The 16,305-nt window shown below is 41.0% G+C and overlaps 1 protein-coding gene across 4 annotated transcripts in view; it reads right to left on the bottom strand.

Moving 5' to 3' along the window:
* The window catches only part of ATG4C (autophagy related 4C cysteine peptidase), a 28,119-nt gene extending 16,783 nt beyond the window's left edge, over positions 1–11,336 (bottom strand). Inside the window, exons 1-6 of one of the 4 annotated variants that reach the window (XM_075508901.1) lie at positions 10,925–11,036; positions 7,933–8,117; positions 7,222–7,352; positions 5,809–5,892; positions 4,906–5,139; positions 1,387–1,717 (exon numbers count right to left, since the gene is read on the bottom strand). In XM_075508901.1, the coding sequence (XP_075365016.1) occupies positions 1,387–1,717; positions 4,906–5,139; positions 5,809–5,892; positions 7,222–7,297 (725 nt within the window). In that variant the 5' untranslated portion in view covers positions 7,298–7,352; positions 7,933–8,117; positions 10,925–11,036. Of the gene's footprint in view, positions 1–1,386; positions 1,718–4,905; positions 5,140–5,808; positions 5,893–7,221; positions 7,353–7,932; positions 8,118–10,924; positions 11,037–11,094 lie in introns of those variants that run through there. The other 3 variants (XM_075508900.1, XM_075508899.1, XM_075508903.1) reach the window with 3 other exon arrangements.
* Between the last annotated feature and the right edge of the window lie 4,969 nt (positions 11,337–16,305).

Raw genomic sequence — 16,305 nt, 5'->3', positions numbered from 1 at the left:
TTCAAAAAGATAATTGCAATATTAGGTATCCTCAAAAGAGTAAGAGTAATGGACCTAAAAACTAAAAAGAAAATATATGTCAATAGTCTGAAGCATGATCATCAATCAAGGACAACATTTGTAAAGAAATTAAACTGTCCAAAATAGAAGATTAGCCTTTGACTTCAATACACGCTTGCATTAAATGGTCACTATCCCTTTATTTCACAATATATTTTGAGGAATCGTTTAATACAGTCGTTCCCAAGTTATGAGAGCGCTGTACGTTGTTAGTACTGCTGTAAGAGAGAAAGGAGATCTAGGATAGGAAACCTTTGCAGTGTTGGAAATCCACCCGTGCGTTTGTGTTGAATGTAATTCTGGACAAATCCCCCTGCCCCCACTCCCATTAGGTAAACAGGCTACTGCAATTTAAAGCAAGCAAAAAGAATTCTGACAGTTTCTATCATCAGGAAAAAATAGAATAAAACACATAAATAATGCTAACCTCTCACATCACTGTATGCATTTGCATGTATGTACACATATACACCTGATTATTTCAGTACAGGTTCAGTTAAGATTAATATACTTTTATACTAAATATCAAATTCTTCTATTCACATATTTATAGATAAATGTATGAACTTTGGCTTCTGCTGCTTAAATGACTTAGCGATTCAGTTTATAGGTAAACTGGAATCCACAAAGAATATAAGGATATAAGGCTATATTAAAAAAAACAAACAAAACAACAAAAAATCAGTAATATTCAAAGAAATGGCATATAAAGGCACATAGTATGGAGAAATTTGACTTTCGACTTTTTTTTTTTTAACCACACTGAATGTCACAGACCCTTTACTTTTACTGTGATATAATTATAATATTAATAGTCCCATACATTTACAGTTTCACAAGAATTTGATGTGTGCAAAGAAATGCTGAAAACATCAATTTTAGCTCTGACATTTCATTACACTATCAGTACATTACAGCCCCCAGGTTACAGTATAAAAAAAAAAAATCTATAATGTTATGCATGTTCCAAGGTTGAAAGAGTGGTTAGTTTTTAGAACATTTCATTAAATGCAGCTCTACTTAAAAGCCCAGGTTTGCGAGAGATACTTGGGACTTCTACTGCCCAAAGTACAGGAAAACAGGAATGTTGGGTTTTTTTCTGAAATAAGACTGAACAAAGGCTCAGAGTTCAGTTCCTGCACCTACTGCTATTTCCCTTCCTGCCTCTGAAAAAATCTCTAGAATTGCTACTAATATGGTCATTTTACAAAGCCAATAATGAACAGTTAGATGCTCAATTAAGCTGGAGTAATCTCATGACACTTTGAAATGCTTCTCCTGTAATGTGTAAGGCACGGTAACAACAAAGAATAAAGGTCTTTTTACCTTAAAATGTGTGCAACAACTGCAGGCCCATACCAATCTCCAGCAATTTTTCCAGACTTCTTTCCATATTCTATTAGCTGATGTAAGCCAAAAGCTGCCAGTGGGGAGTCGCCAAACCAAGAAATTATTTTTCTATGATAAACTTCATTTCTCATTTCACTGTCATCACAGTTTCTCTTTAATGTTCCCTGATGATGATTTGACAGGATCTTGGGTTCTCTTTCTGCTGTAAGCGATGCTTCGAATGATGCTGTCAGCTTTTTCACTGTATGGGCTGTCCATGATTCAGAATCTGAATTGTCAATGTCCAATGCATCTGGCCAGACCCAGGCTGCAGCAAGAAATTTTAAGATGCATATTAGGCTTAATATTAACTTTTTGGTATAATTAGGAAAGCACAGCCCTTTCTCCCCATGTTCCTCAAACCAATAATATGTACTTTACGTGCCGAGATGCAAATGTCAGTGTTAAGATGTAAACAAAGAATTCAAGTAGAGTATGATTTGCTTTTATTTTCTGCTGAATGATGGGTGAAACAAAATACTACCAACAGTACATTTGTTAGCAATTTATGCTATCTGAGACAGTAGACCAGACTCCATGATCCCAGTCAGTTAAGATATACAAGATATACCTGATTACAAGGCACAGGTTAGAACTATTCTTACATATTAAAAATATCAAAGTTAGCTATTAAGTACCATCTAAAAAGTTTTATCCAAGACAAACAAGAAGTTTCAACAGCTGTTTTTAATTCCTCTGGTTTGTCAGTTATTAAAAAAAATAGGCAAACCTGAGGAATTATTCATGTAAAAACAATTATTTCTGGCAAAATGTCAAAGCAGATCAGCAGAAAAACAGACAAGACTTCTTTATTCACTGAATTTGTGAATTCTTTACCTGGATTACAAGACAAACCTTGTTTAAATATTATTCAGCACAGCATCTACAGTCTGCATTTCTAGCTAAAGGGTTCTCTAACAATGCATCCTACACGCAGCATTCCTCTTACAGCATAATGGTGGTTCAGCGAATCTAGAGAACAGTAATGCTTCCCTCGTCAGATGACTGAAAGTCTCTCCCACAAGTTCCAACAACTACTTGCAACACAGAGCATGTGAGGAAACCTCCGAAACACAGGGAACGTACTGTTAGATCAGAACATACCCTGAACCTCTACCACGAACATCCCAGAAGGCAACAGGGAAGGCTGCCACGTGCGAGTAAGGAACAAACCCCACCAACCCTACGGATGGGGTGCTTTTGCTCTGTGAGGCAGATTTGGGTAAGCTCCTGGAGGTTCAGAAAGCTGCTATTACAGCAGTGAGAGGAACCTTTTCAAACTAATACTGACAGAGAGCAAGAGCTGCAGCCCTCCTTGTAATTCTGACTGAAGTATCCATGTAAAAGTCTGCGAGAAAAAAAGAGGAAGCACCGAGGTGACTATATTTTAATTCTAAAATCTAACTTAGGGCTCCAGTAATGTCACAAGTATTGCTGGTAATGGCCATAATCCATGTCACTCACTCTTACTATATATAGTGTGACAACCACCCCACATCAATGCCTCTTACCACAACTGGCACCCCTCTGTGAAACCTCGTGTTAATTTTTTACTGCAGACCCAGGCAGATGCATACATAAGCTCAATGTAACAACATCACAGGGCTTGCTATTCCTGTACTGTGAGCTTCAAATTTAAGTCAGTGTCTTAAGCACAGGCATTTCAAAGTAAAACTTCCCAGTACCTTAATACTTAAAATAAAAACTCATTTACAACATCATTCAGCAATATCTGGAACATTCCATATAGCAGTGGAAGTGTAAGTATTCCAGCCAGAAACTGCAGTCAAGTTTTGCTTTGTAACAGAAACAATACCATTAAACTATAATGAAAACATCTCTGGGAAAAGAGTAAACAGCGATGAAAAACTTCATGTAAACACTTAACTATGTTTCAAAAGCTACCCAGACCTCATAAAAAGCTTTTCAAAAGATAATTCACCAGCTGTCAGAAGACTAGGTGATGAGCAAAGTAGTCCAGAAAGACCATACATATTCCATTTTTCTATGCATTTGGATTGCCACAGAAACACTAGCACTCTGGAATCACCAAATCACTTTCGAAATTAGGACGCATGGGGGACAGTGCAAGGAATTCTTTGTAACCACGGATTTTAAAGATATAAACCTGGGGCTTTTTTGTTTTGGGTTACTTCAGAATGAGCCATTATGCATTCGTACTCACAGGTAGTCTTCTGATCAGATTTTTTTTTTAATTTCTTTAAATGGATGTAAAACAAAAGTTATATTTAAGGGATTTGTGTTTTCAGCAGAGGTATTTTCATACATTTTGATATTTGCAGTCAGTTGAAAGGGATAATGTATGTTTTATGACTTAAATATTTACAGCAAAAGGAACATTCAGTAAGCCAATCTGACAGCTCGGTCATGACACTGCCAAGAAAGAAGACTTTGTGATGCCGCTTGTTTGGGACTATGTTCACAGCTTACATCATCTTTGCACAGTAAGTACAAAGTATTATCAGAATAGGCTTTCAGAACTATCTTCTACTAAAGTATTCCTGGGATCCAACACATGGCTGAGTAAACAATACACTGTATTCTCTCTGACTAACATGCCTGGGTGGCTTCAGGCCCATGTCTTGGATCATTTTGACAACAAGCAGTGGTGACAGAGGACAGGACCAATTGTTTGAAAGGGGCAATGTGGTAGATTATGAACAGGATTGAGAAGAGGATTGAAAGAAGAGGTGGTTAATGATGAGAACCAAAAATACCTCTACGCAGGACACGGCTCAGCTTGGAAGAATGGGGAGGACATGCACGCTTAGCCTTTGAAAGCAGAAAGTGTTCCAAGTCTCCAAAAGCTACTTCTTTGAAACAGCTGTGACGGAGGGAGTATTTTGAGATAGACAATAATAAGAAAAAAAGGGAAGTTCCTCTGTAATACGTGGGGGGGGAGGGAGGAAATGAAATAGTGCAAATTTCAACACAAAGAATGATGTATTGAAGCTAGATTAGAATCCTTCTATTAACTCAATATATTAATACTAGAAGAATTGAATAATGTACAACTTTAAAACTGATAAAAGAACATCACTTTTGCCATAGTCCACAGCTATGGGCTGTGGAACTCATTTCCACATCTTGCGTTCAAGAAATGAGCAAGATTCAAAAGAACTGGATGCTTGCATGGATAACAACAATATCCAGGTATGGAATCACAAATTTTTGTAGTATTTTACTTCACAGTTAGCTTCTGTGGAGTTTCCAGTATCTTCCTTTGACACAGTTTGGTATTCCCTTTTTCAGAAATGGAAGAGTAGGACAGTTAGATCACTGCTCTGACGCAATGTAAAAATTCCAATATTAATGAGGAGTCCAGAATCAAAACCAGCTTGCACTTTAGATTTGGGCTACATAAAGACCGTCACACCCTCTACAGAACACCCATGCTTATCATATCGAATATAGAGATCCTCTCTTATAACTTACCTCTACCGAGAAAATGAAGCGTAAGACCTTGAGCCAGCAGCATTTGACCAGTTCTCAGTGTGCAACCCCAACCACAGTCTGTTGTTAATGCAGACCCCTTTATCTGAGGAAATTCCTCTCTGTAAGTCAGCCATATTCTAGAAATAAAATCTTTACGGAACTCCTCAACGTTTCCTGAAATCTCCGTGTTGATTTTATCAAAATTGGACCCATCTGTAGAGAGTTCACCAGATTCTGTAAGGCAAAGCACAGATTTAAGTTGGTATGGCACTTCTGTTATTAGAAGGAAAGAAAAAAACATACAACTATTCTATTAAAAAGACAGGGGAAACTTTCAAAAAGTAACAATTGCTTCAAATACAAGAAAGGAAAATTGGAAGGCAAACACAATAGAAATGTGCCAGCTAAAAAAAAGAAAAGGGGGGGGGGGGGGGGGGGCAACGCAGCCAACATTACTGTCCCAATGGAATCGTTGACTTCCAAGTAAGCAACTGCTTAATTCACCTAAATGTAAATGGTCAAATACAGAGAGATTCTTCAAAAACTGCATACTGGAAAACGAAGGTGTTGGTGTAGTGACTCTTTGTAGCAGTATTGTCACTATTTCATTCAGGAGTTTTTAGAAAGAAAATCTCAAATTGATAGGTGAATGAAATAAAAGTCCAAATTACAGCACTAATATTTACAGAAAGAACAAGACTTCAGTGTAAAATCTGAATAAAGCAGGTTAGGATGGGTTGCATTAGTGGTGGTGTTGGACATTTAAATGAGTACTTTCTAAGCTTTTCATATTTACATTTGGAATTCAGTAATTATTAATGAGAGTCTTTCTAGAAGATTAAAAATATATCCACAGAGCTCCTGCCGAATAACATTGGAATGAGTTAAGTGCTATGTACATACCATCAGTTTTGAAGTGGTAACATTTTCCCAGCAGAAAGACTGGAGAGTTTCTACTGAAGTAAGTTTTTGTTTTCAACACCCAACCTAAAATAGACACAAAACCCCCCCAAATTTGTGACTAAAGTATTCCAAAAAGGAATTTCTAATAGCATCTGGTTAAGCCAAAGGTAACCCATGAAAGGGAAGTATAGAGAAAATGTACTGAAATTGGGTTTTGCTTTCATAAATAAAAAAAGTTTACTAGTTCTATAAAACACAGATTAGAGTTCTGGTTTAAAAGTAATGATGTTACCCATATATGAACGTTAATACAATGGTACTACTGCGCAGAAGTTGTTAGGATACAGAAATGCTAAAGCTGAGCTTAAGTTGCTTTGTCCCTGTTGTGAATTCATTACTGCATAGCTTGACTCTGTGAGGTTTCCAACTCCTATAATAACATGCAATAAGCTTCACATATGACTGGTGAAAATGCATGAAAAGCACTGCTTTTCCCGTAGGATTAAATAAACATACCTCATCACGAAATTAAATTGCAGATTTCAGACACAAAAACGGTAGTATAATATGCTGTACAGATTCAAAGGGCCAGAATTCCGTTTTTAGGTTTTGACAATGTCCCCAGACAGTAGCTTTTTCACTTAAGTCTAAATTCTATGGTGTTTTATATCCTAAGTCCATAGAGTTTCTTGAACTTTTCCTATCACATATAGGATGTAACGACTACTATTCCCCTTCAGCCATGTGGTAGCCTTAAATAAAGTAGAAGAAAAGTATCTTTTCATCTTGCCAGGCATCTCCAAGGCTCAGTTATGAGAATTAACAAAATTTATCAGAAACCTGCTAGTAAATCTGAGCAATCTCAGTCCTGGAGAGAAAAGTAGAAAAATTAAGGTTAAGGACAGATTAGTAAAGGGCACACTTGAAAATTTGGTTGCTTATAAACAAATTACTGACGTTCAACTGTGGAAAAGTATGTTACTCAAGTGTGTGAAGTAGATTCTTCAGTGGAGTTTGTATTTCACACACCATCCTTTTTTTTTCCAGAAAAGTACATATAAAAATAAAAAATCTTTGTGCAGATGATTCCATATTATCCCTGTTTAAAAGTCTATGCAAATCTAGTGCCATTTACTTAATGTATTTACTGTTTTCAAAATAATTTAAAAAGAAATTATGCAAATTTATTAGAAAAATTGAAAAGCTAAACAAGTTTGTTTACTCGGGCTGTTTATAGTATCAAAGTAAAAATAGTTTCAAGGGCCACATTGCATTTTTATTATTAATATTAGTTAAGTTTCTGAATCATGATATCATTAATACTAGTTAAGTTTCTGATCCCATTCATGTCAACAAGAAACATTCCATTCATTTCAATGGAGACAGGATTTTACCATACACTGTTTCACTTACTGTATTTCATGTTGTGCCATGCAGACATAAACTTTGATTTTATCTTTTCTACTTCATCTGTCCCTGTGGCCTCCATATTCAAATTCTAGCGAAAAAGCCATCGCTGTCTTGTAAGACGTTCAATTCTGCTACTGTAAAAACAAAAATATGAACATATCCATGGGCACTGAGAACACAGGGTATAGTATCACCACCAGCCCACTGAGGTGCTTAAGCCTAACATGACCAGAAACAGTAATAAAGTTGCAGAATCCTCCACTACAAGGGGCTGAGAAGCAATCACACGTTCCATGAATAAGTAATAAAAACATTTAATTCCAAATATACACCAATAAAATTACTACACAAAGCTAAATAAAATATAATGTTCTCCAACAGCTCTCTATTGCACAACAAATTGATCTAGAGCATATAACCTGTGCTGGCATATGAGTACACTCCTTCTAATTGGCAGTGAAATGAAGAGCTACGATGCATTTCACTAAATAGAATAGATGCTATTCTTTTCTGCTGAATAGAATACAATAAGCACTTTTTTCCCACATCAGGAGTTCTGAGCACCAATAAACAAATCTTGGTTTTAAAAGCAGCATTAGTTTCAGATTTCTAATCACGAATTTTCCAAGCCAAAGTTTACAGGCACTGGAGGAATTGAAAGACAAAGTGCAAGACATTTTGCTGTACGTGTACAAGGCAGAAAATGTGTAGTACCGAAAATGTGTGTAGCAACAGTGACATCATTTTGTACAGAACTAACTTGCTAGAGAGGTAACATCAAAAGATGATTAGAATACTATCATAAAATCCGTGTTTACTTTACATCTCTTCTAATTATCACTTGCAGTGCAAAAAAGGCTCTCTTCTGATTTGATTGTGTTGTCTACTGTAGTCCAGCTCTATTACAAGAAAGAGAGTGGTAAAATGGTGGTAAAAACCACTACAGCACAGATTAATCTTGTAAAAACTGCTTACAAATTTTCCAAGGGGGGGTGGGTGGGAGGGAATGCACTTTTACTGACTCTTTCTGAAGTGCAAGAGAAGACGGACTTCACCTTAAAAGCAACCTAAACTGGTAATAATACAGAAAGAATATATACTACCTTTACCCCTGTTTCTAAGAAAACAGGACAGAACTCCCTTTGTAGTCCACCTGCACCATTTGTAACAGGAAGTTTGCTATTAATTAATAGAGCTTCCTTCACTGCACGTATGCTGTCAAAGGTTCACTTTAAAATAGTTGATACAGGAGGTTTTCTTGATGATATTTGGTAGCCCAAACCCTTGCACAGATAGCTGAAAACTTAAGAGCTCCTGCTTTGACAGGAGCTGTTGTGGGACATCAAAAGTTGATCAATAGTGGTACATCACTGCAACCTTCACCGAATTTTTAGCTAAGTTCTGGTAATATCAGATGATGATGTGAACAAAAGTGACCTATCTCATTTAATTAATAAACTTGGACCAGGAGCATACACCATGACTGATGGTATACATAACCTCCTTACTTTAAAAGGAGAATCTAGAACTGTATTTACCATTCCATGTGTTATTCTCCATTGAATTGGGATCAAAAGCAGGACGAAGACTAAACCGTGTTACTTCTCTCCACTGGGAGCATATTTTAAGTAAGCCTAACCAGTGATAGTGTAACTGAAGAGAGTTGTGAAGACATCGGGGTGCCAATGTCTTCAGAGCCTTGAGGGTACTCACGCAGATGCACTGTTTCTGGGATCTGTAGGTAGGGCAAGGAAAACAGCAGTCTACTGCCCAAGCCATCTCTAGCATGCTTTTCCGCTGTTCCATTGTATTATTTTGTAAAAGCCTGTCAACACTTTTTGATGGAACAAGAGGCAATGCAAGCTCACAAACGTGGGGGAAGACTGACATTTTTTTGCTAGTGAAAATAACAAATGGCTACAACCCTGCTATGATTAGCCTTGTGTTAAACTGGGGTTTTGTAGGGGAAGGAAGAGAAAGACAATTTAAGGTTGGGTTTTAATTTCCTGCCTTTTTCCCCTCTTTTTTCTTTAGGAAATAAAAGGAAAGACTGACTGTATCAGTGACTCCAGCTGGCAAAGCTGGTAAGATGAACTTCTTCAGGACGTGTGTTTGGTCCGGTCTGTCCTCACACGATCAATCAGCGACACTCATTTATGCAGAGGCCACTGATTGCCTTAAAAGCCAATACCTATAAAAGCTCCCTCTGGCTAAAATTAGAAATGAAACAAACTCTACTGTTCCAAAAGGGCCTGAAGGAAAAATTATTGAAATGAGAAAGAAGCTCATTTTCCTTTAAAAGACAATGGTCATCACAGCACATTTTTCTTTCATCCAGTTACATTTCTTCCCTGGCATTATGCTAAAGATGTGAAAAGGACTTCTAAGAAGAATGCTAACACAGAACAGGCACATTTATTCCACTGGAAAAACGCAGGCTCTTCGCAGCAATGTAAGAAGGCATCAGTTCTACTGAAATTAATGGAATAGCATCAGGAGAAGGTCACAGGGAACACAGATTCAAGCCCAACGGGCACAATGCAACCCCCGTTATTAAATCTAAAGCTAATGGTTTTATACTGAAGTTGTCTCATTTAAGAAGTTATCTGGAACGTACATTACTAGGACGATGTTACTTCACAGAGCGGCAGGACACACCTCTGAATGAAAAATGAAGTCCTGTCCTCTCAGAGCCCCCACTACCCAGTCTTTGAGGGCGGGATGATTGCAGCGAGGTGGCTGTTTGTTAATAGTTATGGAATAAAAACTCCTTAACAGAATTTGTTTTCGTTAACAACAGAAAAGCAACCTAACCTGCCAATGCAACCGCAGCAAAAGGGATAAATGAAGTCTAAATGCAACTGTCTTTATTAATTAAAGAGTGAAGACCCCCTTCACTTTTTTCCTACCTGGAAAGAAACTGAACTAGCAGTGATGACAGTCAGCAAAACCCACACACAAGTCCCTGACAGAGAATAATGCCAAGAGATCATTTTTAAGGAGTTACCCCTTTCCAGCTGTAAACACCTATTAAGACAGTTAGAAATAATACTTTGTAAAGGGCAGGTGAAGAAAACCAGCTTTTTTTTTTTTTTTAATCCTGTAGCAAAGACCGAACACTTTACCCATCCAGGATTTAAAGCCAAGCAAGAGCTGCTCGCAGAGAAGCCGCCTCTCCACCAGCTCGTTCCTACCCTGGCTGCCCACCGCCGGGGGAGGCAAGGTCTTTGTATCCTCGCAGGGACTCCTGCGGGCTTTGTCAGCAGACGGCCGGCGGGGGGATCCCGAACCGCCTCCCGGCGGGAAGCGAAAGCGGCACCAGCTGCCTGGCGGTCCCGGTTATTCCCTAACCCGCCACCGACCCGCCGGCCGCAGCGCCCTTACCACAGCCGCCCGCCGGCGGTACGAGCACGGCGGGCACGCTCCGGCCCCAGGAAGGGGCCTGGGGGAAGCGGGGGAGCCCCGAGCGCCCTCCTGACCCTACAAGACCCACACAAACGGGCTGGCCGGGAGCGCGGCCCCGGGCCCGGGACGCCGCCTGCGGGTACGCCCGGCAGCGGCCGCCCCTTCGCCGCCACCACTGAGGCGTTTCAACCCGCCCGGCCACTCACCCGGCGCCGTGGGCCGCGCTCCCGGACGGCGCTCCCCCCGCCCGCTCCCCCGCCCCGCGCCCCTGCGCCGGCCGCGGCCGGCGCGAGCCGCTCACCCCTCACAGAGCCGCCGCCGGTGCGGGGCGGCGGGCGGTCAACGCTTCCCCGCTCGCGCCATCGCCGCGGCCCTCCGCGGCCGCCGTAAAGGGGACGGAGGAGCCGCTCGCACGGCGACCCGCTGCGAGCCCGCCGCTCGCAGCCGGAAGGCGGTGGGGCCGCTGCTTACCCGCCCGGTGAGCTCCGTGGCGCAGCGGCCGGGGAGCGGCCTCCCGGGGCTTCAGCCGTGGGGGAACCAGGCGGGACTACAGCTCCCGGCGGGCGTTGCTGCGGGAGCGAGCCGGGCCCGGCGGCGGGCCCGCGCGGGGCATGCTGGGAGCTGTAGTCCGGCGGGAGAGCAGTAGGCTTTCCGTTGCCGCCTGTGGAGGAGGGAGGAAGGGGCGCAGCGGGAGGCTGAGGGGTGGAGCGGGCTGAGGAGGAGGAAGGCGGGCCGGGCCGGCTCCCCCGGGTGGGCTGGGCCGCGGCTGGAGACGAGCCCCCGGAAAGGCGGGCGCAGGGCGGGAGGCCGGAGGCTTTGCGCGGGAAGGCCAGCCCCGCCGTTAGGCCGCGGCCCCGGCTCGGCGCCGCCATCAGCGGCGGCCGCAGCGCGCTGCCTGTCAGGGAGTCTCCGGCTGCCGTTTCAAGGTGTTTTGGGGTTTTTTTTTTGGTTGGTTGGTTTTTTTTTTTTTTTTAATTTGTATCTTTCGGTTCCCCTAGAGCAAAATGGTTCCAAAATCTCCAGATTCTCTGGAGACCGGTAATATTTAAATCTCCAGCCTAAACATATGTGTTTGTTCACATGCCAACAGTGTTTTCCACTTCAACTTGGTGCTTTATTTCTTTTCTAAAACTACATCAGAGTAACTGCATCTCCTCTCACTCTCCTAGGCTAGACATGCTGAGGGTTTTTCGGTTTTGTTTTTTTTTTTACTCTCATAAAGTAGGTTCTTCATTAATCTGTTTGTCCTAAGCTGCTTAAAAATAATCATCGGCTGTATCAGGAGCCAAGGGTTTAAAAAAAAAAAAGGGGGCAGGATTTGGGAAGGATATGATTTGAATTTGTTGAATGTCTGGAACTGGCATCGCTGCTTAACATCTTATCGAAAGATGATGTCCCTGCGCTCTCCGTGCACTCGGGACTCAACAGCACAAGTTTGGGTTCATGAAGAAAGTTGGGTGGTTTTTTCCACTTTGTGATTTTACTGCCTTCTGCTGGTCAAAGATGATCAGACTGAGCTTAGTTTTTTGTAATCAGCACATGATTATAGCACATGATCTAAAATTAAGCTTCAGCACAAATACCAACAATAGATGATTCATGTATTTCATGTTGGTTTTTGTTGCGTAATCTCACGGATATAATATATTTCATGTAGTAGGGTCGATCAGTAAAGAGGATCTTAGGTATTAATGTGCAAAGCAGACGATGTCTTGTTTCAAAGGCCTAGCTGTTGGCTTGAAGTGGGGATGTAGGAGATGACCTTTCTGCTCCTTCCCTTGCCTTTCAGCTCACTGCTTGCCCTTGCTAACAGCACTTCGTTTCTGTGTTCCCATAAACTAGTGATCGCAATCCTCATCTCTTTTAGGAATCCTTCAAACTCTAGCAGCAAGCATCTCTGTATAGCAGAGTTATAGTAGTACCACTACCATGATAAAATTTTAAAAATCCTGAAGGATGGTCACATGTAGTTACTGTTCCTTTTCAAAACTGGAACAGAGAGGTAATACACAGGAAGTGGCATGCACACCATATATGTCTTTATATTCCAAGAAAAGATAAAAGATTTAAAAATAAAAACCATGTTGCTGTTTGTACTAAACTCATAAAAGCCTGTGGCCCCACAATAGTGGGTAATTGTCAGTGCAGAAGGAAACAGGCCTCCTGCCTTCAGAATTTTATGACCTGTTTTAGGAATAATAGTTGTTTAAAGTTTCATCTTTGCTTTTATTCTGAAAGACAAAGATGAATGTGCTTGTCTGTTTGTGTATGGTCTCGAATGTTGAGAGCTGAGTAGCTAACATGGCTTGGATTTGGCTAAATGTTGAACAAAGAATTATTCAGTTGATCAAATGAAATGGCTATTCCCTTGCCTGAAATTAGTTGCCTGCACCTTCCTGCTCTGAAATTTAATAACCATGCCCTGATTTGATAGGCCACACAATATGCCATCTGGATATACATTGTAAATCCCTCAGGCAATCAGGTTATGAGAATGAAGATATTTATTTTCTGCCTTTTGCATCAGTCAGATCATGCAAAACAAAGCTTTGATTGCAAAATAATTACTCAGGCAACCATAAATAACTATCTGTAAAGAGCGAGTTTTCTTCACATTCACTAATTCCTATTTCTGTAGGAAAGATTTGCAGAGGGAGTAGGAGAGAACATATTGCATTCAGCAAACTTCTAACAAATGTCACAGAGTTTACACTTTCAACGCCTTAATGGCATAAAGGCATGCAAACCATCTTTGAGTTCTATTTGTGCTAAATTATTATCGTACTAGTAAGGAAATACTTGAAATCTGTGTTCATGGAAAATATAATTTGTCTTTGCTTTTTTAATAGGTGAATCAAGTGGGTAGCACCAAGAGGCAACACCAAGAAGACTAAAAATTAGAGAATATTCTGTCTGCTTTATGGATCTTAGAGATACCATGGATACACAACATTTACCCACCAAACATTGCAGAATGGTAAGATAACACCGAATTGCTGGGCAGTCAGGGGAATGAAGCTTCTACTCCCATATCTGCCACTAGCCTACTAGATTGCCTCTGGGAAGTCATCTAAGCATTCATCAATAATCTGCAATATATTTAGAAAAGCCCATTAAACATTTGGCCAACAGTACGTGCTTTCCAAAACACCCGTTTGTCTGTTGTCTAAACAAAGCAGACCTTGGGTCAAGGAGCTATAGAGAAGGGATTTTTTCCTCATTTATTTTTAGTTTCATTTCCTAGGGAAGTAAGCCATCTGTGATCTGTTTCCCTCTGGAAAGTTTTGAAACCGCTCTGCAATTTAATCAAGTTTGCAGAGCCTCAGAGATACTAAATACCTCCAGTTTTTGTGGAAATAGCTGCTTAGGCAAAAAGAGACCCTGGAATAGGATAAAGGGAGAACACCAGGATCCAGGCTGTGTTAATTCTGCTGCTCACAGAAGTACTTGTTAAAATAGGTTACAACAAGGTTGCTCCCACCCATTTAAGAACAGAAAACCTCAGTCGTGCTTGTGGAAGGGTTGCTTGCGCTTAGCAACGCTACTGGAAATAGAATGGTTAGCTAAATGATACAGCGCTTTATAAAGATGAGAAGCATTATTGATTAAAAGCTATGACAACGATTGTGTCTCTGAAGCAAACCCATTATTCCAGAACGTCATGGGTTTCGCAAAGAAGTCGGGATCTTCAAGGTTGATAGTCAATACATGCGCACTGTAAAGCAACAAAGCAGCGTGTGCGCTTGAGGGATCCTTTCAGGGAACAAAGGATTCTCCCAAGTTGTTTCTTGAGATGTTCCCACCTGCATGCACAGACTCTGACTATGCTGTCTGCTGAGGGTGGCCCCAAGGTCCTTCTCCAGGCTAGACTCACCTATCTGCCCAAGTGTGAATCTGCTTGCATGTGCCTGGTATGTCAATCCGCCTGTGGAAGCAACTGTGGCAGTAATTTGTGCACTATCCTTTCAAGCAGTAATGCAGGATGAAAGGGACAGAGTGAGCATACCCCCTCACTACATTGCTTCTGAGGTGTTTGTCTCCACTGATTTAGCCAGCATGCTTCTGCTTGTACCACTCACTCCATCCAAAACCAGATTTTCTTAATCTATCCCAGGATTAGGCTAGGGAAGAGGAGGCTCCAGCAGGATACCTGTAAGAATCTGTGCCAAGGCTGCCCTTAGTTTAAGATCCTAGTTAAATATCTGGAAGAGAAAATAAAGAGCATGTTAGTGGCATTTATAGAGTATTAAACTGAGAGAGATTGAAAGCTGTATTCAGGGTAGAAACATAAACTACCTGAAAATGATAAACATGAGCAGAAATTAATGGAAGCTCAGTTGGGAAGACTGCAAGTCCTTATCTGAGGAGATTTAAGTTCAAGAACCCATCTATCAAAATGAAGAAATCTGAAAGTAATAATGCCAGGAGACAAAGAATAAAGGCAAAAATTAAGCAGACATCAGATACTGCCATATGAAGAAGTCTGCAGAAAGGTTAGTATAGTTGAGGATTGAAATTTCCATTTCTCCCTCAAAAGGAACTTTTCCTGCTGTAGGAGTCTGGCCAGCATTCCTGCCACAGCGTCTGCTGGTCTACCCAGCTGCTCCACCTAAAATGGTGGAGGTAAGTCCAAGAGAAAGGGAGGAACCAGACACCACTGCTGCTTCCCCCATCTTCAAATAGCACTGGTGCCTGGAACTGCTGTGCTTCTCCCTGGGAGAGGAAGCATGATCCTCCTGTGGGTCAGGCTCACAGGCTGGGAAATTTTGCTCTAGGCAGAATGTTTTACACGCAGCTGTTTTGCTTCATGCGGTCATTGATATGATCCAATTTGGTATCCAGAACTACAAAGTATCTCCCTTCCTCACTGTGAGGGTCTCTTGTGATCTTGTGATGTCTGGGATGAAGAACACCATTCACTATAAAAATGGTCTTTGAAATGCTGTGCTCAGGGCACCTTGGCTCTACTTCCAGCTCACTTGTCATTAGCTTTTGCTATGCCTGGCTTGAGCTATCTATAAAAATAACATGGATGTGAGGGACATAGTGAAGGCTGCAGGCACTTGGAGAGTCCTCGCTCCTTCTTTACTCTCCTAGTTTCTCATTCGCCCTGCAGAATCTGGGCACTGGGCAAACGAGGCTGCTCCTTCTTGCTCTGAGAACACCAGCATCTTCGCTCTTGCCATACATGTCTTGAGAAGATAATTGTGCTTGCACAGTTTACATTACCCATGTGTAGTTCCTTATCTTTAAAGAAATTACTTGCGAAGAGAGGCAGAGACAATTTGGCCCTTAATAAATTTAATTTGTTTCACTTAGCTGCCAGCAGATGGCTCTCTGAATTTGCAGTCCCTTATTTACTACATTGTTTATGGAATTACGTGGGACACATTTTCAGTGGAAAATGTTTTCAGTGTGAGTGCTTTGAGGAAGTTTACGTAAGAAGAACAAGGAAGCAATGGACTGAGTAAATAGACTGCTAACAAACAAGACACAGGATCCGTTCACTTTTTACAAAATGTTTTATGGCTACAATCCAAAAGATTTTTTTTGTGCAGGACCTAATCTTATAATTATCAGGCTCAACGAGTTACATCTGTGTTTGCAGGATGCATTTCCCAAATTTGATTAAAACCATGTAAAATTAATTCTTGATAAGAAAAGCATTTTAGTCATGTATTT

The sequence above is a fragment of the Mycteria americana genome, chromosome 7 (genome assembly GCF_035582795.1).
Source record: "Mycteria americana isolate JAX WOST 10 ecotype Jacksonville Zoo and Gardens chromosome 7, USCA_MyAme_1.0, whole genome shotgun sequence".
Taxonomy (NCBI): Eukaryota; Metazoa; Chordata; class Aves; order Ciconiiformes; family Ciconiidae; genus Mycteria; species Mycteria americana.
This window is presented reverse-complemented; position numbering and strand designations above follow the sequence as displayed.